Source organism: Clinocottus analis, unplaced genomic scaffold, assembly GCF_023055335.1.
Source record: "Clinocottus analis isolate CAN_PGR_092001 unplaced genomic scaffold, fCliAna1.0.p SCAF_16, whole genome shotgun sequence".
NCBI lineage: Eukaryota > Metazoa > Chordata > Actinopteri > Perciformes > Cottidae > Clinocottus > Clinocottus analis.
The window spans coordinates 3,868,680-3,890,165 of NW_027175887.1; the positions used below are offsets into that span (position 1 = coordinate 3,868,680).

Genomic DNA, 21,486 nt, shown 5'->3' on the forward strand with positions numbered 1-21,486 from the left:
CTTAGTGCTAGGCACACACACACACACACACACACACACACACACACACACGCACCATGCTAACTCCATGGCCTGACACAGATACGTTTCAACGCATGCTCAGCTGTGAATAATGGAGGAGTTGTGTGAAATATTGATAAGTCAGTTTTAATAAATTACCCCTGACATGAATTAGTCATGAGTTACACTCCTCAGCAATTACTGCGGTGCAATGTACTTATTGGGTTTGTAGAGGAGGAATCTATACGGAGAATGATAACATGCCCCATATGGCCCACAAAAAAAATACTGTAGCTTTGCTGCTTGTACACTCGGGGTGTGCAGTGTGAATGTGAGTGGAGGTGTGAAGTTGTTGTGTGTGTGTGTGTGTGTGTGCGTGCGTGAGTGTTGGCACATGCACAGGCACCGTGGTATGTGTGTACTCAGACATGGGAACTGAATGTGTAAACAGTGTAATAAATTGTGCTAAAGCGAAGACGACAAGGCTGGGACCGAGAAGCAGAGGAGGGGACATCTGATTTGTTGGCAAATGATAGACGGCACTTAATTAAAATGAATCATTGGAAAGATTCATTTAAAATGACAGCCCTTGTAACAGAGTGCATTTCAGAAATAGTTGCTAAAAATACTCGAGGACTCTTCTTCTTTGTCTTTCACCATTTTGGAGCAAAACTTTAAAACCCAGGTATGAGGAGCAGGTGTTGCAGTCGGCTCCAGAAGACAATGACGTGATAGAAATAAGAGGAAACAACGATGACGTGAGAGGAAACAAAGTCAGATGGGTGCATAAGCCTGGCGGCGAAAAAGAGACGCGGTGACGGAGGCAGAGAGACTGTGAAAGTAAGGAGGGAAGGAAAGAGGGAAGGAAAGCGGGAAGGAAAGAGGGCAGGAGCATCCTGACCTAGTTTCAATCAAGCCCCATCACAAACAGGTACCTTTTTAACAACTCCCACCGGCCTGCCCCGCGAACACACACCCAGCTGGCTTTTATAGACTCAGTCCGAAATAGCAAGACACTCAGGCAACCACACACACGCACAGGTGAACGCACACACATGCAAAAAAAAACCAACAACACACATGCGCAGGACTGGAAGCCTGGCCGGGCCCACAGTGGGTCCAAAATGTGCACAGAGCTTAAGAGCACTTGACACCTTTCCAACTCGGGGCTCATTTGGAGCCCGTCCACGTCTGGCAAGGTCAGGGCCGCTGTTGTCAAACTCATGATGCTCGCACACTGTTGTGGCGCGTTGCTCGCCCCGCCTCGCCGTGTCTTTTTTTTTTTTTCCCTGCGCTCTCTGCTTCCTCTTCCTGCTATCTTCATTTGTCAGGCTCACACTGTAGCATTAGCAGGAATGTCACAGCGCCGGCTACAGAGGACTTCATTTACTCAGCGGAGCGACGCGTCCTTCTCTCGTGGGAGCCTGCGACGCTCTGAGGGCCGAACGAGGAAGCGCTGAGCGCGGAGGGGATCGGCATAATGTACGGCTCATAGAGTCAAGTGGACGGCCGTGACCAGGCAGCGACTCTGCATCGTTCAGCAGCAGAAATGGAAACGAGATGTGATTTGCATATTTTTTTTCCCCCATGCGTCTCCTCACCGGACCCGACCCGTTTTCCGTAATCTGCAACAAGGCGTGTGGCGTGTGATCAGAACTACAAAGTCGCGTGTGATCGTCTCCATTAGTCGCCATCCCCAACGGAGAGGAAGTGTCGGGCGGCGATGCACAGCTGCGGAGCATCTCTGATCGCCGTCTGTGCTCGTAACACGCGACGCCTCCCTCCTTCCTTCACCGCCCGCTTCGGGGTTTTTTTTTTCACTCTGGATTTTCCCAACGTCCATGTTTCTCAAACGCTGTTCTGGAAAATAAATGGAAAAAAAAAACAACCTCTCCCCTCCGTCTCGGATTAAATCTGAAGCCAGTAAAATAGGCCAAGCATTCCCTGAGTCATGCTCGCGCCACAGTCAAACAGTTCTTCATGAGTTGATTTTAACGTCATTCTCTAAACCGGTGACTCCCAACCAGGGAGACGTGTACATCATCCCCGGTTGCTGGTACGTCCGGCTAATTTGTAAAAACACGAGGGCATAAAACTAAAAAAGTAACGCAACGTCTTCCAAATCTCCTCCAACTCTCCGGGACCGTGCATCATTATTACGCACGGCAAACATCCACCATTCACTTTGACTTGATCAACAGAGAAATAACATCCAGTTTGGAAATGAATTGACATGAACATGAGAGGTGATGATGATGGTGATGAAGGGACCATTGCTCTAAAACCAATCCCCCGTAGTTTGAAGATTAGTCCGACCAATTCCAGTTGGCAGGCTAAATTGATTTTAATGAAGTAACGTCACAGAAACTGAGCTTTAGGGATCGAGGCCGGGTTTTCAAGCTATTACACGTCATTCTCGACGGCTGAGAACTAATTGTGACTTTATCTGATTCATTAATGCCGTGTGAACTCACTGGCGAGTGCCGCTGAATGGAAGGTTTTCCTTCCCGACAAAAGAGCCTTTCTTTCCCCACTTTAGTTTCCTTTCCACCCATATTTCATCTACTCACCCACTGGTTCTTCTAGTGAACCAGCCGGGCCTCCAGCCCACCAACCAAACCAGCCGGCAAGCCAGGCAACCAGCCACTCGTTCACTCTCTGGTAAATAGACTGTAGGCCAAATGATAATCTCTTGATTGAACACTTGAAGACAAAGGTTATCGCCAAACAAATTTCGTTAAGGCAGCGAGGGGCAAAGGATCTTAGCAGCGCTCGCAAGTGATCTAATCATCAACACAGCTAAGTTGATTATAAAACTGCAGGTCTGGAGCCAGTGGCTGGGAGAGGAGGAGAGGAGGAGAGAAGAGGAGAGGAGAGGAGAGGAGAGGAGAGGAGAGGAGAGGAGACAAGAAGGTGTGAACAGATAAAACAGAGCAGAGCAGCTCTCGACAGAAGAGAATCAAGTGGAACAAAGCATGAATAAAAGCAGACCAGGGCAGAACAAAGCAGAAGACTACGGGGCAAGAGTGGACGGAGAGAAGAAGAGAGGGAGAAGCAAAGAAAGAGTCCAGAGTAAAGACTGCAGGAAGGACACGCGGCAGCAGAACAGGGGAGTTGAATTCTGGGGCAGCGTCAGCCGCCATAAACTCTCGCTGTTGTCTGGAAGCGGTGAGCGGCGGTAAAACAAATGCAAAGCTTCAGAAAAGGAGCGAACAAGCACACAGGGGTTGAAATGAGATCTAAAGAGTTCACTTGGGCGGACAACAAAGCTCTGCTGCCTCAGCGAGGGATGCAGTTAAGCTCGGAGCATGAGCGGGAGAAATGATCCGCATCCCCTTCGCACAACACGGGCAATCCGGAGAAAAAGGTGCGCGTCTTATACGGCGTCGGCGTCGGCTTTCCCCCGCCGCCGTACGAGTGTGAATGTGGAAACTTCTGGAGGAATGCAGCAGTGAAAATACACGGGGGGGAGCCGAGAGGGACTTTTGTGTGTCTGTCTGAATACAAGTGTGAGTCACTGCGGGGAGGGTTCAATATGTTTTTCAGTTTGTGAGTGTGAGTGCTGCGTTTCAAAAACCCCTGAAACCATTGATTAGGAAACCAGACTGCTGTCCTCCAGGACTCCTTAGCGCACACACAAACTCTGCGATACCTACACACACACACACACATCTGGCCTTCACAGTTTCTATTTAGCACAATAAAAACACGCACAGCCACACAGCGGGGTGGAAGTGGCCCTGAATACAACGCTGTGCTGAGCTCTGGAGCGCAGCGCGGCGGGGGCCAGTGTTCGTGGACTGAAACGCCATTGGGACCAATTAGGCAGCGCGCGGAGCAAAGCGGCCGCCGAACGCTGCGCTTCACAACCAGTTCAAAAGGCCTGCTGCTGAGACGGACAGCTGAGGGGGCGGGGTCAGGCTTTCCATGCGAAGAAGAGGGGTGTTTGTGTGCGAAGGGTATTATTACATGGGGTGGGCGGATGATCACAGTTTGCAGGGGATGAAGGTGCACGCTGTGCGTGCGTGCGTGTGTGTGTGTGTGTGCCAGCATCTGCTGCGTCCATGCCAGGATGTATGTGTCGGTGCCGCATCCACCTGGACCTGTGCGCCTTTTTAAAGCTGCCATGTGTGTGTGTGTGTGTGTGTGTGCCATTTTATTTATTAATCATTGCCTCATTCATTTGGAGACATTAGTGTAATTGCAAGACGGCTGCAGCGACTCGTGCCCTGCGCATTGTGTTACAGAGAGTACGCCACAGAGCTGGTTACCATGGGAAGTGTGCAGGTTGCTTTGGGGCAAACAGTGAGCTCGCTTTAATGCACACGAAGCAGGAAAAAGAACATTATTCCTGCAGTGCACTCAGAGTCTCTCACAATAACACATACTGTAGTGAATCAGAATCAGAGCGTGCAGACAAGTGGCAGCATTCAACAGGAAGTTGAACTTTGAAACGCACAAAGAACAAAACCCCTCCACCAATGTAATGTGTGAAATATACAGATACCAATTAACTGCATGTCAATACATAGATTCATTTGAATTGCCAACAGCGACTAAACAGACATGTGTACTTTGATGCGCTTTGAAGTTCCTCATTTCAGCACCGAAGATGTCATTTATGTTCAAAGTCCTGTTTAAAAGTGCAGCCTTCCTTCATAAACTGTTACTGGTGCACAGCAGTATCTATACAATATGTGAAATGGTGAGCCGTAGAGGTGCTGGATAGCAGGTTTTGCTAGCGGTTGTCCCCTGTTTGTAATCTTTGTGCTAAGCAAAGCTAAGCTAAGCAGCTGCTGGACGTAGCTTTACATTCATCACACATATATGAGAGATATCAATCTTGCCAACTCTCTGCCAGTGAGCAAAGAAACAGGAGAAATACAAAGTCACGACAGTGTGGAAAGACATTGTGAACCAACAAAGGGAAGTTATCTAGCTGTACAGCTAACGAGCTGCGCTGTTTACTTGAGTCATTTTCTCTTGTTTCGTGGGATTTAATGAGTTCACCGCTTCTTGGTGACGGGTGCCAGGCCTCCGTCCTTGACTCACCTGAGCACTTCGTTGGGGTTGCCTGAGATGGGGGTCTTCTTGTCCGGGGCCCCGTGGCACTCGGACTTCAGCAGGGTGTGCGGCCCGCGGTCCATCACCATGGCGGAGGTCGCCATCGTGATGATGGCCACGCCGTCGCGAACGCGGGCCTCCAGGCCGTAGTCCCACTCGTCATAGGACACGGAGAGCAGCCCTGCGTGGACAGAGGCGAGAAGAGGGGAGAGTTAAAGGACCGGAGGAGGCGCGGCAGGAAGGAAGATCAGCGGGGGAAATGATCGGCCAGATGGAAGAGGGAACGGAGGGATCGGGAAACAGCGAGGGGAACCGGATCGTATGGGAACAAGAGCAGAGTCAGAGCGACAAAGGAGAGAAACTGAAGCGGGGAGGGATGGGTGACTCTGTGAGCGTGTACACAGCACACAGTGGACATGTTTTGAACACACTCCAAGAGACAGAGCACACAGTACGCGGTGACTCAGGGAGCCGATCGCGCTCCCATCCGGCCCGACGACGCGTCTATCACCTTGCTGTGTTTGTCCATCTGTCGGTCTAAAGCTCTGTCTGTCTCTGTTTGTTGACCTTTTGCACTCGTCTGTGCGCCTGTTTATCTGTCCTGCTGTCCGCCTGTTCCCTCTTGACAATCTATCTGTCTGTTTATGGACAACAGCGTGTAGCTTTGTGTCTCTCGGCCCGTCTCTCCCGGTGCCCTTCAGACCCGTCCAGCCAGCTGTCTGCCATGATGCCCGTCATTCGTCCTTTCGTCCTTCGTCCACCCCTCTGTCCTCCTCTGCTGAGGATTATCCATGATTACTAATAAGTAGCAGGTAGACGGACAGTACAGGGGTATTTGAATTCGTTTTTTTTTACCCTGATTTACCCTGAAAACCTGATTTTCATCAGCGCGAAGTGAGAAGGGTTGCTTCGCTATGAAACCGAGCCTATTACGCATCCACTCCAACACGGCTGGCATTTTGATAATAAGCATCATTTATATTAAACTGCCATTATTGATAACATGATTAACTCATGAAATATAGCCACCATTAATTGATGACACACAGTGAAGCCCGGCGCTGAGCCTATATGGGCAATGTTTATCTCTTTTTAATCATCATTCAGCACTGCTGTCAAGGTTTTCACGGCTCAGAGCTAACAGGGCAGGATGTCCTTGCGCTCGCTCGGCTCTCAAGGGGTCTAATAGTTTTGGATCCATTTCAGAAATCTATTTTTTTTTTCCCCTGAAATAATTCATGCACGTTGGGTTTCAGGTCACAGGTCCTTGTTGGACAGGGTCGGATGTTTTCAACACGTCGGGGTCGCGACCACCCAATCAACCGTGGAATTACACGATTAGCACGAATTAGCTCATCCAGTGGAGCAGCGAGACGCTCAGGACCGTCCTCAGGGTTCACATCAGGGTTCACATCGAGGTTCACATCGAGGCAGCTGTCGCCCAGCAGGACTAATGGACGTCCGCTTAACCCCGACCCTGAACAGCAACTGTCCGATCACAGCAACCGCAACTTCATCTGTCGAGCTTTTGGATGGAAGTTTCTAAAACCCCAAACAAGAGGACACAAGATGGAATAAATTAGGGCTGGACAATATATTTATATATCGATACCGTGATATAGTCGAGATGTCGTCTCAGATTTTGGATTTCATAATATTGCAATATGGCAGAAGTGTTGCTGCTGATTTTAAAGTTTTAGTGGAGCAACTTCAGGAACTCACCAGACTGCTCCAGCTTTCCTATTATTTGCCTTTAGTCATTACATCATTACTGATGATTATTTATCTCAATGAATAATACAGCTCATTGTGAATAATATCGTTGTAAAAGCACCAACAGTCTCAAGGTATTTGGTGAATAATAGAGTGATATGTGATTTTCTCCACATCGCCCAAACGGTGTGTTTCGCTCTTCTACCGTTCGCTGCAAAGAGAGCGATAACTAACCTTGCACCCATTCAACGTGCCAGTCTTCCTCATCAGCAGCCCTGTTATCTAAACCCTCAGCACCAAGTGGCCCTGTGACTTCTGGAAATGGCCGCTAACTGATATTTCCGTCTCCGGGTTTCCGGTGGCAGAGCTCTCAGTGAAGCGCGGTCGGCCTTCATGTCAATTCATCTGTCCCCCTCGCTCCGTCCATCAGTCGGCCGGCATCTGTCTGACAGACTATGACCACATGTCAGCCGGTCCACTACCATGTCAGCGGGCAGAAATAGACAGGCGGCCCCTCGCAACCTGCCCTCCTCGCGGGGCCTCAGCCCTGACAGCTCCGGCCCTCCAGGACCACATCTAATGTCACACACTCTCACACACTCACTCACTCACTCACTCACTCACTCACTCACGTCTCTTGCTCCTTTTTGCACACTTCACTTTTATTATTTGACGACATCGATTCTTCTGCAGGAAGACGTATATGTGTGTATGTGCGTGCATGTGCACGCGCAGCGCGGTGCATTTTTGCTTTTTTTTTTTTCCCCCTCTCCATCTTGGGAACTGCAGCGTGAAGTGTACATGTTCTTACGTCTCCCAGGACATGTTTTAGAGTCACAACACAGATGTGTCAACTGGCAAAGTTATAGCTGAGCAGCCCTGTGGCAGCTGTGGAGGCTTCCTTCTGGCCCGTGAACTGGCTGCCGACGAGGTCTGAAGGCAAACGCCGTCTCCCTGTCACAGGGCCGCACATGGAGGAGAGGAATCACAGCGACGGAGAGCATCCACGCGCAGGCAAATGGAGTTGAGGGGAGCGTAATAGCAGAACCTCCGTATCGCCGGGTATTTTTGGAAACGGCTTATTATTGTCAGTGATGTCAGATTGGGTGGTTATGTTAGCACAGGGTGTGCAGCAGGAGTGTGTAACTGATCAGGAAGAACAGAGACAGAAAAGCTGTTGGTGAGAGACAGAGAGAGACAGAGAGAGAGAGAGAGAGAGAGAGAGAGAGAGAGAGAGAGAGAGAGAGAAAGTCAGACAGCAGCAGAGACACAAAGATAAAGAAGCAGAAGAAACAGAAAGTTAGGAGAGAGTCAGAGGAGGCTTAAATAGTGAGAAGGACAGCGACGCTAAGGATGGCATGAAATAAGGAGGAAAGGGAAGGAAGAGAGTGGGAGGAGAGATGGTTCCCCTGAGCACCACTTAAGGAACGCATCAGTTGAATTACCCATGAGGATTTGAGGCTCTTTATCACACATGGTGCAAATGATTAAGTGTGCCTCGTAATCAAAGCCCTCCCCTCTCCTCCATCCTCCCTCCTCCATCCTCCCTCCATCGCAGCTCGCGTGCCCCTTCTGCCGAACCCTGGACCGCCGGATTCAGCCAGAGCACGCGGCGGCGCACCATCGGGGACACGCTGCGGCACGAGTCGGCGTGGTCGACCGCCGCCGCCGCCGGCTCCGCGTGGCTTTGGTTGAAACTCAGGAATAAGCGGTTTGTTGAATCATTGAGTTCGACAGCTAAACGTCTAATAAATGTCTACAAATATAATGCTCTGGTGCTTTTGCACAGCAGCATCTTCACGCGGGTTAATTCAGGCCAGCATTCTGCCCACGGCGGTCCTTTCTTCCATAGAAAGTCACCGCTGAAGCTGTTAAGTAACACCCTACCTTCATGCTCAGGCTGTTGGCAGAGGGCAGCATTGACAAGCACAGATCCTGCAGCAGCAGCACAGACGCAGCACACACACACACACACACACATACACACACACACTCAGCATCCACCGTTAAAGGATGTGCATACCATTTAACATCATGTTTTATCAAATATATATATTCCTCCACACAAAAAGACACTGTATGTAAGCTAACAAAATGGTATATAAATGTCATTTTGTTTGTTAATGTTAGATTATCGGCACAGTCTCCATCCTATTCATCACGCGTTAAATGAGTGGATGACATTTAGCCTACAATCCGTCATCATGTCCCATAAGATTAATCCCATGATAATTCAATGCCAGCTGAAAGAGGTTTATTTGTGTCCATCAACGCAGCCACTCCGCCAGCTCCACTTTGTAATCATCCAGGCAGTACATGAGCGAGTCACGATTATCTCCCTGGCGACATAAATCAAGAGCGGAGTTGTTGTGTGATTTACATAACGGATTTGGTGATACATCAAACTTTATAGAGTGTAACCTTAATTTGGAACAGACAGGCGTACACACTGACGGCTCCGTTCCCCCCCGGCCTCCAGGTGAGACGCTGGAAGCCCGAACACACACAACCCGTTTCGTGACACTCGCCCATTAGTTTCTCACCCAAATTAAACCGTAAACTAAATCGCACATCTCGCAGACGAAATGCACGCAGACAGAACATCGCACTAAACACACTCGTGGGCACACAAACGGGCTCGCAAAACACACCCCCAACTCCCATTTAGAGTAAATCATCCGTGGGTGCCAATAAGGGAGCCGGAAAAAAAAGAAGAAAAAAAAAATGGAAAAAAAGTTTGAGTTACGGCGCTTCAGGGGCACAGCGATCTCGGGTTTCCGCCTGGCAACCGCTTCCCAGAAACAGAGGACAGACGGACGGTGTAATGTCTCCCTCTCACTGTAAATCAAGAAGCCAAGCCCCAACAAATTATCAGGCTCATATGTCCAGTGAATATACCACCGGCTCGCAGGTTTTCCTGTCTGCCTGAGAGTAAAACAGCCGTAGAAGGATCCATGGTTTCCAGATCACTTGGACTCCCGCTGAGAGTTGGCCTTTCTCCAAGAGTCTGTCCGCCCCCCAAGTCCTGAAGGTCCAGTGACGTGAGGCGGTCTGACGGGTGTCGCTGACAGGTTGCGTGAGCAGCATAACGCACCCCAACACGGATGTCACTTTGGTTCCCTGTTTGCCCTTCAAAGGTTAGAATGACCTCCAGTGGTGTTGAGGGACGGGGCGGCGGTGAGAGACGCGCCCTCACTCGGTATTAGGAAAGGTCAGTTAGCTTTTAGTGTCTTACAGAAGAAAAGAAGAAAAAAAAATCCAAATAGCAAACTGAACATTTTGTAAGTCGCCATCTCAAAGGGCCCGGCGTGCCGGTGAGGCTCCTGAACGGCGGGGCCGAGCCCACCGCCGGGCAACGGGGCATGGGCAACAACCACAACGACGGCAACGTGGCACTGCCGCTTCCAAGCTAGCCGTTAGTGCCGTTAGCGTCGCAACCGCAGGCTCCGTCCTCGCTGATGGCGTACGAGTGTTCATTTATGTCTCTGGGGTGGTAATTTGACAAAATAAAGCCCACTTAGGAGCCTTTTCTGGGACGTTTTAATTGCATCTTAGTCACCATTAGCTGATGATAAAGGTTGTGAAAAAAAAATGCTTTTGCCTTCTTAAAGTGAGACAATGTAACTCTTGGAAGACAAAAGATCACATTGTTCCACTTAGGTACGCAAAGCTTTTTGCATATTTGTTGGAGATAGACATTTCTTTGACCTCCCTCAGTAGGCAGTCATCCTGTAGAGAATAGCTCGGAGAATTCAAGAAGCTGTTCGGTGGTTTGGGATCAGGTTGTGGTCCCCGATGTAAAGACGTAAAGAATGCATGCGTTCATGGTGCGCTTTTTGGATAAACATCAACCAACCAAACGCTGCACGTAATGTAATTACTCTACTTACAAAAGGATTAGCATTTGTGCTCAAGGCAAGCAAACATCTTTCACATTGAGATCGTGTCAGATAGAAACGGGATCCAATTTCAATTCCCGATTCAAACGCAGTGTCATCGAGCGCCCGTCTGCTCAAGAGCCGGTCTCAAGTCAGACCAAAAAGACTTGGAACTCGAAGCCCCAAAAAACAAAATGTCCGTACAGGCTGACCTGGGCTGCCTGCGGGTGCCACATCGCCATCGCATACCCTCACCTGTCCTTTCTACAGACAGATTTAGCGGACCTGACAGAGCCGGGTTGGAGACGTGGAACGGCATCTGTGGAGCCAGCCATGCGGACCAAAGACAGGTCAATGGTGAAAAGATGCACTTGAGGATCTGTTGACTCGAGACATCCTCGTTCGCTGCATCTGAGAGAAGCCAAAGATGCGCTGCATCATGTGCGCTGCCGCTACGGCACCAAACACCTTGGACCAGACGGCGTAAGCAAATTCATCAGCATTCGTACCGTGAAAAAGTGCAACAGAGCTGACTAATAAACACCAAGACCTGGACACCATGCCCTTTTCTGTTTGAGAACATAGTGACACAACAAAGGTTAAAGCAGCAATGTGTCATGTGTATGCATTTAGGAGTTTCAGGCCCCCTTAGGGACTGGTGCTGTGGCAGATGTCCTACCTGTGGGGAACTCTGCAGGCACTGCGATAGTGTCTCCAGCTACCAGCGAGGGCGCTATCCACGTGTAGCCGTAGCCGGTGATGCCGACAGAGTGGGCCACCTCGAAGATGGTGTTGGCCTCCTCTTTCGTGCAGTAGAGAAGAATGACGGGGCTCTGGAGCTTCTTCAGCTGGTTCTGGATCTTGGAGTCTCCGTCATCCACCGACATGTCCAGCAGTAAGACCTCCTCCAGCTCCCAGCCCACGAAGCTGTTCTCGATGGTGCTGCGGACCTGCATGGGACCCAGGGACAGGAGGCGGATCAGGAGACAGAAGACACTCTACTATTTATTTGTCATTTAACATAATTGCATAGTCATTAAAAAATATTTTTTTGCATTACTGCATGGTGGAAAATCTTCAAAATTGTGATCATAAGAAAGGATCTAATATATAGTTCCACTGAATGCAAATATGTCTTTAATCGGTACATATAAATATGTATATATATACTATATATATATATATATATATATATATATATATATATATATATATATATATATATATATATATATATATACTATATATATATATACTATTTTTTTGCATTACTGCATGGTGGAAAATCTTCAAAATTGTGATCATAAGAAAGGATCTAATATATAGTTCCACTGAATGCAAATATGTCTTTAATCGGTACATATAAATATGTATATATATATAAAACAATCGCTTTATCTACTGGCGATAGCTTCGATACGGTTCTATTGTGACACTAAAGTGCTTTCACGTCCAGATTATTCGCCTCTTCTCGTCTCCGCTGAGTGCCGTTACCTTGGTGACAAAGTCCTGGTAACCCGGGTAGTACGTGGTGACGATGGAGAAGATGTACCAGTCGTACTCCTCCATGATGTTCAGCATGACCGAGGCCTGCTGCTCGATGGAGGGGCCGAACTGGAAGAACATGGAGTCGTCGTCCTGGGAGCGGCAGAGAGACGGGGGGAGAGAGAGTGAGCGGTTGCGTAACAGCGTCGGCCTGAACTTTAATTTAGCCGGCGCTGCACACAGAGGAGGGCAGACTCTACTTAAAGGACGGCGGCGGTTTTGTAACGTTATTGGTGGGAACATTAATTTAGCCGCCTTTTATTCTCTCGCTCGCAGAGGAGAAAGGCGAGAGGACACCGGCGGGCCTGTGATGATACCGGTCATGAGTTTCATTAGTTGCCTTTATGACTCTTTTAATGAGTTTGCACACAGGGGCGGCTGGAGACAATTCTAGGGACTTAACCTCATTGATCATTTTCATCAATTTGTTTCATGGCAATCTCAATGTAACACACACACACACACACACATATATATATATATATATATATATATATATATATATATATATATATATATATATATATATGAGCGATGCTCCACACAAAGACACGCACACATAAAACATTCCCCAACTAAGTCCCTCCCCCTGGAGAGGCCAGATCTAAATGAGAGGGACGGGCTGTACAGAAGTGCATTGAGCATCGCTCTCAGGCGGATATCCAAAGCTGGAGTCAAAATGGAAAATACTGAGCTGGACAGAAGAAGAGGAGGAGGAGGAGGAGGAGGAGGTGAGAAATGTCGGTCTAGACGAGACTCTGCCGTTCTGCGACACGATGCGACACCAGCTCGTTATTGTTTTTCCAGCGTGGACCGCGTGCGAGCCAGACTCAGTCGTAGCTGAAAATCTCCCCGGCTCCTTCAGGACTCTCTGGGCGCTTTCGCTCCACATCAAAGGAGAACCTGCCCCTCCCAAGGGAGGCAAGGGGGGGGGGGGGGGGGAGGAGGAGGGGAGGAGGCGCGCGGGCCGATCCGCTACCTTGTTTCTGCTTTAATGAGATCAGGCCCAATGCCATCGAGGTGGCATGTCGAGAGGGAAGGGGGGAGGTGGAGGGGTGTGTGTGGGTGTGTGGGTGTGTGTGTGTGGGGGGGGGGGGGGGGGCACGCTGTGCATCCGCCAGGCTGAAACGTGCCATCACGGCCCCGTGCTGTGTGAAGCGCGACGCACGCACACCGAGTTCAATGCGCGGGCCGCGTTTTCACAAAGCATGAAATAATGATGCGCACACGGATGTCGCACTCTTCAGCTCACTTGAATCCATTTGTTCCTCAACTTTCTCTGCTCTCTCTCTCTCTCTCTCTCTCTCTCTCTCTCTCTCTCTCTCTCTCTCTCTCTCGCCCTCCATCCATCTCCTCTCTCCGCTCTGCCGTCCCATTTCCACCAGTGGAATTACTGCCAGGGCACAGTTATAATTGAATTTCCAGATTCGCGCTCTCCCGCTCCACCCTTTATCCTCCACACAGCACCGCCCCCGCCGCCCCACACCCTCATACCATTTCCTCTGGCTTCCTCTCTCTCTCGCTCTCTCTCTTCTCAAGAGCAGTATTAATGTACTGTCCAACACACTCAATCAGAGCGCCAGAGGTCTGCAGAGTTTTCATTAGCCTTTGAGAAGAATACATGCTGAAAAGGGGAGCAGAGCAAGGAGGCGGGAGAGAGATATGGTGATGAGAAAATAAATAAATAAATAAATAAAATCGCTGGTGGGAGCGGAGGTTGAATGATAAGAAACCGTTGTGTGGAATGAAGTCAAAAGCACCTTTCTTTATTCCCAGCAACAATAATTAGGGTCTGGCCGCGTTATCACCTCTGTTGGCACGAGGTGATCGATTAGTGGGGATTAAAATCCCCAGAGGGAGGAAGCGGGGCCAGAGGCGGGGAGCCGGCCAGCGAGGGCTTGGGAGGCCTGGGCCCGGACGCCGCCTGCCCTGTGGACCGCTGGCTACTGTACACGGACAACAATACGCCGCACAATGCAGCGGGACGAGAGAGAGAACCGTGAAGAGGAGGGAGCAGACAACAGAAGAAAAAACAGAGACTATGGGAGATGAAAGGATGGAGGGAGGGAGGGGAGGGGGATTAAGCAAGCGAGAACAAAAAGATAGAGATGTAGAAAAAGTAGCGAGGGTTTGAAGAAGCCAGCCGGGGGACAGAGACAGAGGACAGCGCGGTGACAATGGGATGAAGGCAGAGGGAGAGGGCCGGCTGGCAGACGGCCGGGATCCTGTATGCAGCGGGTGAGCAGTGAAGGGGCAGCAAAACGGAGGTGTGTGTGTGTGTGTGTGTGTGTGTGTGTGTCAGGCAGTCAGCCAGCCATTTAGGCAGGAGGAGGCTAAGCCTGAGTTGTCCAACCACAGAGGCTCGCTGCTGTCAGAGAGAGGAAGAGGAGCGACGGGACACATGCATGCCTTCCTCCAGAGGAAGCGTGTGTGTGTGTGTGTGTGTGTGTGTGTGTGTGTGGATAGAGACATGTCTCTGTGTGGTTTATATGTCTGCATCAATGCGTACGTGTGTGTGTTTTGGTGCCTCTAATTTTGCCTGTGTGCGTCTGCAAGTCCGTATTTGTGTAAGTTTGGGCTCAGCAGGGCTCTATGTTACGTGCGTGTGTGTGTTTGTGTGTGTGTGTGTGTGTGTGTGTGTGTGTGTGTGTGTGTTTTCTATGGTTGACAGGCCCTGGTCTGCCCCAGAGCCTCCAAATGAGTGCACTCGCACACTCCTGGAGCAGTTATTTGACTTGGAGGGGAGAGAGAGTCAATAGCTCAGGTATTTCAATTACACACACAGGGGCACATCAGTGACTGCAAAAGAAATAGACCCACTTCCAATCTTGCTCTGGAATATGCACACACACAAACACACACACACACACACACACACAAACACACAATTCAATGGCTTTAAACACAGACGCTGACATCCTCACATACACACATATACACGCAATTGTATTCAGATACACAAACACACACACTTGACACACACGCACACCTGCATTCAAAAGCCACCTTCAGAATAGGAGGGCACACTCAAACACACTCAATACGAGACACAAAATGACAAATCATTACCGCAATCAGAGACGAATACAACGCGTCGCTTTGGACACACACGCAGTAAACACACTTGACACACACACACACACACACAACAGAACGATAAAACAACACGGCTCACGCCGCTAAATTGCAGAGTGTGTTGTACTCTGATCACATAAAGCAAAGAAGCGGCGTCTCCGTCTCTCGTTTGAAGACGTTCAGACTTCAAATGCAGGAAACACGACAACGTAACGCTCAATGCTCACGGAGGGAGACGCTAAAACACCAAACCACCTCACGGGCCCACGACGAAAACAATCTCTACAAGCAGCACATGAATGCAGATGTCAGCGCCGGAAGGGTTTCTTGGTTTGAGGACCACATGGCGTCTCCCTTCACGCCTCCCGACACGTGACCCTCGACTCAGAGAAACTTGAGTCACATGTTCGGTTATGATCGTCCTCTCGCTCCGTCGGCTCCTCTTCAGATGTGGCTGAAGTATTTTCATAACTTAATATGAATTCATAATGTAACCCTTGTGTGGTGTTCGGGTCTGTGGGACCCGTTTTTATTTTTCAACAAAACAAAAATAATATGATTCATTATTTTTTTCTTAGACTTATTGGTCGCGGCTCATTTTCTGCGATGAAGATACATCAGACAAAATGTTCATTGACCGCACACCATAACATAACCCTACACATCTATATTACACACAGGGTGTTGGGGCTAATAAAAGTGTGGAGATTATAGGTCCTGTTCACCTGAATTAAATTATTCACCATATTTGCTGTTTATATTGCTTTAATTGGGATGAAGAAAATATCTGTTGAGTATTTTAACATAAAATTGTTTGATTGTGTTGAATTAAAAAACCCAAAATACAGTGGGTCCGACAGACCCACAACAAGGGTTAAGGAATTAAGTTTCCAGTAATAATTAGATTAAACGAGTGTTATTTTAATGATCATGACATCATCAAGAACTACCACGGATCGTGCGGTCAATGTGGGACACGACCTGCAGAAAAGGTCACAGGTTGACGTTCCCCTCGCAACAGTATTGATTTCAGGGCATTTTTATTAAAGCATTATGAACCACGGAGGTATTTCTTCTCCGAGAGGAAGAAGCGACGAGGCAAAGAGCGACAGAGCGAGCGGAAGAGAGACAAAGACCGAGATAGAAAGAGCGAGAGCGAGCCAGAGAGAGATGATGGTGTCTGTTGCTGGGAGGTTTTTGGCAATGCATATTTCTATCCTGTAAAGGCTCCTTTGAACTTGAGTGGGGGGAGTGTGTGTGTGTGTGTGTGTGTGTGTGTGTGTGTGTGTGTGTGTGTGTGTGTGTGTGGTGGGGGGGTGCTATTGACTGCTGCTGCACTGCTTGATAGAGAGAGAGAAGCAAGAGAGAGAGAGATGAATAAAAGAGAGCTGGAGTGGGAGGTGAGGCAGGAGGGAAGGAGGGAACAGCTGGCCTGAGCTTGAATATAGTGAATTTAAAAGACAGTGGGCAGGAGATACACACACACACACACACACACACACACACACACACACAGACACAGACACACACACACCATTCATTTCAGATAAAGCCTGTGAACACCGGCCGCCATCGCCACGTGCGCTGAAATTACGTATTGATGACAAGCCCGTCATTCCTCTCTCTCTCTCTCTCTCTCTCTCTCTCTCTCTCTCTCTCTCTCTCTCTCTCTGGCTACACACACACACACACACTGATCATCTCTACCTCAATTAAACCTCTCCTCACTCCCTGCGTCGCTACTTTGCTCTTGCGGTGCCTCATCATCACATTTCTTATCGTGGACGCCTGCTTATCTTTAATCAAACACACACACGCTTAATTAGCCGGCACATTTGTCAGACCATCAGCTAATTAACAGCGACCTTATTTTAAGTACATTTTGAGCCTTCATTTAAAGAAAAAGAAGAGAAAAAAACACAGGTCTTCATTAGAGTATTCAACGTCTTTTGTCTTCTTCTTTTGCCTGGACGGTGGTGTGACAGCTGCTCTCTCTCTCTCTCTCTCTCTCTGTCTCTCTCTCTCTCTCTCTCTCTCTCTCTCTCTCTCTCTCTCTGTCTCTCTCTCTCTCTCTCTCTCTCTCAAGGGCTTTAAAGGACGGAGAGAAAGAAACTACAAATACCAAAAGAAACTGCCGGGGACGAATCCTGATGGGATGAGGGTGTTTTGTTTCTTGACAAAAATCACTTGAGTGATTCAGACACTGCAGACACTTCAGTGTCTGAATGAAAGTTAATGCCACACACACACACACACACACACACACACGCACACACACTCGCAGACAGGGGAATGCACAGATCGTTTCTCTCTGGCCCATTTCTGCTCTAAGTTTAGCAGCCGGCCCACCGAGGGGCCTCTGCAGGCTGCCGCTCTGCAGGCTGCCGCTCTGCCTGCTGCCGCTCTGGCTGGTCCCCTGGTCCTCGTCGAGCGGTAATGGCTCTCTCTCTCCGAGTGCTTGTGTCTGGCGGAGTTAGGCTGAGGAGACTAAAGAAGGTGGCTGGAGGGGTAGAGGGGGGAGCGTGCAACACGTACGGACCTGGTCCGGCTTCTCCGCCTGTGTGTTAGTCTGCGGGCGTGTGTGTGAGGGTAAGTGATGAATTATGAGGTGGAAATAGAGTGACTGCGTTTTGTAGGACACTGTAGATACGCAGTGACATGGACCGAAGCCTCGGCTTTTAAAGTGTGAGGAGGATAGTGCCCTCTTTTTTTTAAAGAAGAAAATAAAATAACAAGTGTAAGTAATGGATTAAAATGTGATTATCTGCTCTAACTTGAGCTGCAAATGTGTTTCTTCTTCTTCTTCTTCTTCTTTTGAGGACATTAAAGCTTTCCCTCGGATGACGTGCCGTAGCCATTGGGCCACCAGCGTTTCCTCAGCTGAGTACATGAGACAACATGTCTCGTAAATAACAACAACAGAATGTCAAACCCTTGTTCACGGCAACCTTTCCAGTCAAAGGAAACCAAAGCCGTACGCCCGTGAAGTCCGATAAAGATAAAGAGTAAAAGCAGTGCGGATGGATTATTTAAGGGAAAAACAGATGTTGAGTCAAAGGATAAAGCACCACATCTGAGCGAGATTTATTTTAAAGCCTGTAGCGGTGATATTCATGCTCACTTCCTGTGTTTTCTTCTCGTTATTATTGATTGATTTGAAACTTTTTACTGCAAACTCACTTTTTTGGGTGTAAATGGGGAGGAGAGCGGTGAACTGTGTGAAGCCGTTTGTGTTACATATCACATGTATGGAAAGTGCTCCTCAAGTCCTCCTCAAGAGGACACGCCTCAACCCTCGATCCCTTCAGGTGAGACAAAAGGTTCCTTGTTGGCTAAAAGGTATCACAATAACTTCTCTGTGACTTTGAGGGTGACGGTGTTGACTGGTGTCGTTTCTTTCAAACGACAACCAGCTCTCCTCGCCACACACATGCCGGTCCTCATCCTGAAAGCGTTTCCTCTAAAAGACTAGCAAAACACAAAAACATCTGTCTTGCTTCTCCAAGAATGAGATAAGCAGCTAAACGGGATTATGTTTGAATTAAAAACGTTCTTATATTTAACCGCATCGCGCTCACAACACTAGGATTTGCTCGCTCCGCGCTGTAATGCACGAACAATGATGTTTATTTCCATCAGTTCTACGACGGGCTTTCTGCTGACTTTTGTAGCTTCAGAGACGTTGGCACGATATCACAGATATCCATCAAGTGCTTGTTTAAGATTATTAGACGCGAGCAGGGCTCTTGTCAGTAAGTGGTTTGAGGGGGTGCAAAGCAACCCCTTTGTTAGTGAAATAACCAAAATGCCTCTTGTTGCTGTAAAGCTACAGCTGAATGAGCAACTACACGGTATGTAGAGTTTGTGGCGTTAAGGCGTCGTGAGGTTGGGACATTTGATGGGAGACATCTGCGTCTGTTTGCATCGTAGATGACAGGATGAAGCAGCAGGTGAAGAAAAGCTTCGCGGTAAAGTGCGGCGCCGCCGGTCCACAGAGAGATCTGAGGGGTTGACTCTCAAAGGAGGAGCCCCACACCTCTAATGCAGGACTCTGACGTGCAGATTTAACCTCCGGGAGTTTAGGACGGGGCAGCTCTCGCGGTTTTAAAGCGTTTCTCCGGGAAAGAGGCGGGACGAGCCAGGCGGGGGAGAGGGGGAGGTTCAGGAGGACCGCAGAGCGTCCCAGAGCGGCTGTAAAGTGGCTGAGGGGGGTGAGCGCGCTGCCGTAGTCAGACATCTTTCTTCCTGTCCCTTGCTCTGAGCGGAGGGGAGAGGTGACAGCGGGTTGAGCAGGAAGGTGGAGGGAGAGGGAGGGAGGGAGGGAGGGAGGGAGGGGGAGACAGTAAAGTCAGATGAGGGATGTTATTAATCCATTTATTCCCCCTACACTCTCTCCGGCTGTCCTCTGCTATCTCTTCCCCTCCTGTCATATCCACTGATTTCAATCTCCTGCTCTGGCTTGCCCTCAACTCTCAGGCTAACCGGCCCTCCCCCCAGCCTCCCCCTTCCTCCCTCCTCCTCTCCCATCCTCCCTCACGCTCGCCTCTCCGTTCTTTGACAACGTCCGTAACTTTTCCCTCCCATCTCGTCACAGCCTGCCCTCCTATCGGTCTCTCCTTTTCCTTCCTTCCTTCCTTCCTTCCTCCCTCCCTCCCTCCCTCCCTCTCATCTATGCATCCCAGGGTGCACCTGGCCTGTGCTGTCAGTTGTAGGCCAGAGCCATCATCATGCTGGGGCTGTTTCTCCGCACTTCACACTACGAAAGCTGAATTATCTCTCTCCCTCTCTCTCTCTCTCCTCTCTCTCTCTCTCTCTCTCTCTCTCTCTCTCTCTCTCTCTCTCTCTCTCTCTCTCTCTCTCTCTCTCTCTCTCATTATCCCTCTCTCTTTCTTTCTCTCTCTCTCTCATCATCTCATCTCTCACATGAATCCACGATCAGGGATTCTTCACCTCAGCCTTAATTCCACAGTTTATGTAAAAAAAAAAGAGGGGGCAGAGGTCAACGCTTACACTTAAAAGCTGTCTTCAGCCTATAAGAGCGAGCGAAACGTGCACCCGATCTTCAGAGGGAGGAGGAGGAGGAGGAGGAGGATGAAGAGGAGGAGGAGGAGGAGGAGGAGGAGGAGGAGAGCAAAGGGAAATAGAGTGAGCACAGTTGATATGTGCTTCTGTGTTCTTTTCCTGGCAACACGATAAAGGCTCGCTCTCAGTCACTGTCAGCAGCGAGACCACCCTCTCCATCTCCGCTCTCCCTCCTCCATCCTCCTCTCCTCCCCTCTCTCCTCCTCCTCCCCCCATCCCATCCCTCCCAAAGCAAAGACTGCCCTCTCTATCTCCCAAACCCTTGCATTTTTACATCTAGCCGGCGCCGTCGTCCGCAGTGACTTAACAAGTGCAACCGCAGAGGACGACCTCTCCGACGCCCGCGGCAGCGGGGGGGGCAGAGGTCGGCGCCAGATGGAACAAATGTGACGGTGACGCTGAAAGGAAGACATTACGAGGAGGCCCGTGCCGATGAACAAGAGGAGGAAGAAGAAGCAGAATGTTTTTTTGCTTCCTCTGCCGCTTCTCTCCCGATCTTTCCCCCCCGGTCCTCCCTCATCTCCGGTTCACACAGACCACCCCGTCTCCTTTCATCCGCCGAGATGGAAAATTCAAATTCAAATCTGCTTCATTGGCGTGACGAATGGCGGGGGGTTGTCCCCGCGACAGAACACGTTAGCAGACGGGCTAAGACAATAAGCCAATCTGTATGCTCCTCTTCCTCGTTCCAGTCTTCCCTCCCTGACTAACTAACCCTGTTTTTGATGCGTAAAGCCGAGCGCGAGCACTTAAAACCCTCCTCTCCTCCGCACGCCGCCCTCCCTCCTCTCCACCGCCTCTGAAGACACTTCCCCCCCATCGGATCCTTTCTCAGTGTGCACTTGTGGTTACCTGCGTCTGTGTGCAAACACCTGCGTGTGTGTGTGTGTGTGTGTGTGTGTGTGTCCTCATTAAAAAGAAAGTAGAGTCAGTGAAGCTTTAAAAGCGATCGCAGTGAGCCAGAGTTGCATGTAGCAGAGATGTGAGAGGTTGTTTAGCTCGAGGGCACAAAGGCCCAACACTTGCTGCTGGACTTGCGGTTGCTTCGTCGTGCATCATCACAGTCGCAGGATTCATTCGCTTCCTCGACATTCTTCCATCTCCGTCTCTGTTTATTCTACTTTTTTGT

At 49.4% G+C, this 21,486-nt stretch overlaps 1 protein-coding gene across 6 annotated transcripts in view; it reads right to left on the bottom strand.

The window, feature by feature from the left end:
- The window catches only part of grin2ba (glutamate receptor, ionotropic, N-methyl D-aspartate 2B, genome duplicate a), a 107,247-nt gene that overhangs the window by 33,494 nt on the left and 52,267 nt on the right, over positions 1-21,486 (bottom strand). For all 6 annotated transcript variants that reach the window (XM_068577816.1, XM_068577814.1, XM_068577810.1 and 3 more), the window contains 3 exons: positions 12,150-12,293; positions 11,335-11,605; positions 5,053-5,245 (listed from right to left, as the gene is read on the bottom strand). In XM_068577816.1, the coding sequence (XP_068433917.1) occupies positions 5,053-5,245; positions 11,335-11,605; positions 12,150-12,293 (608 nt within the window). The remainder of the gene's footprint in view (positions 1-5,052; positions 5,246-11,334; positions 11,606-12,149; positions 12,294-21,486) is intronic.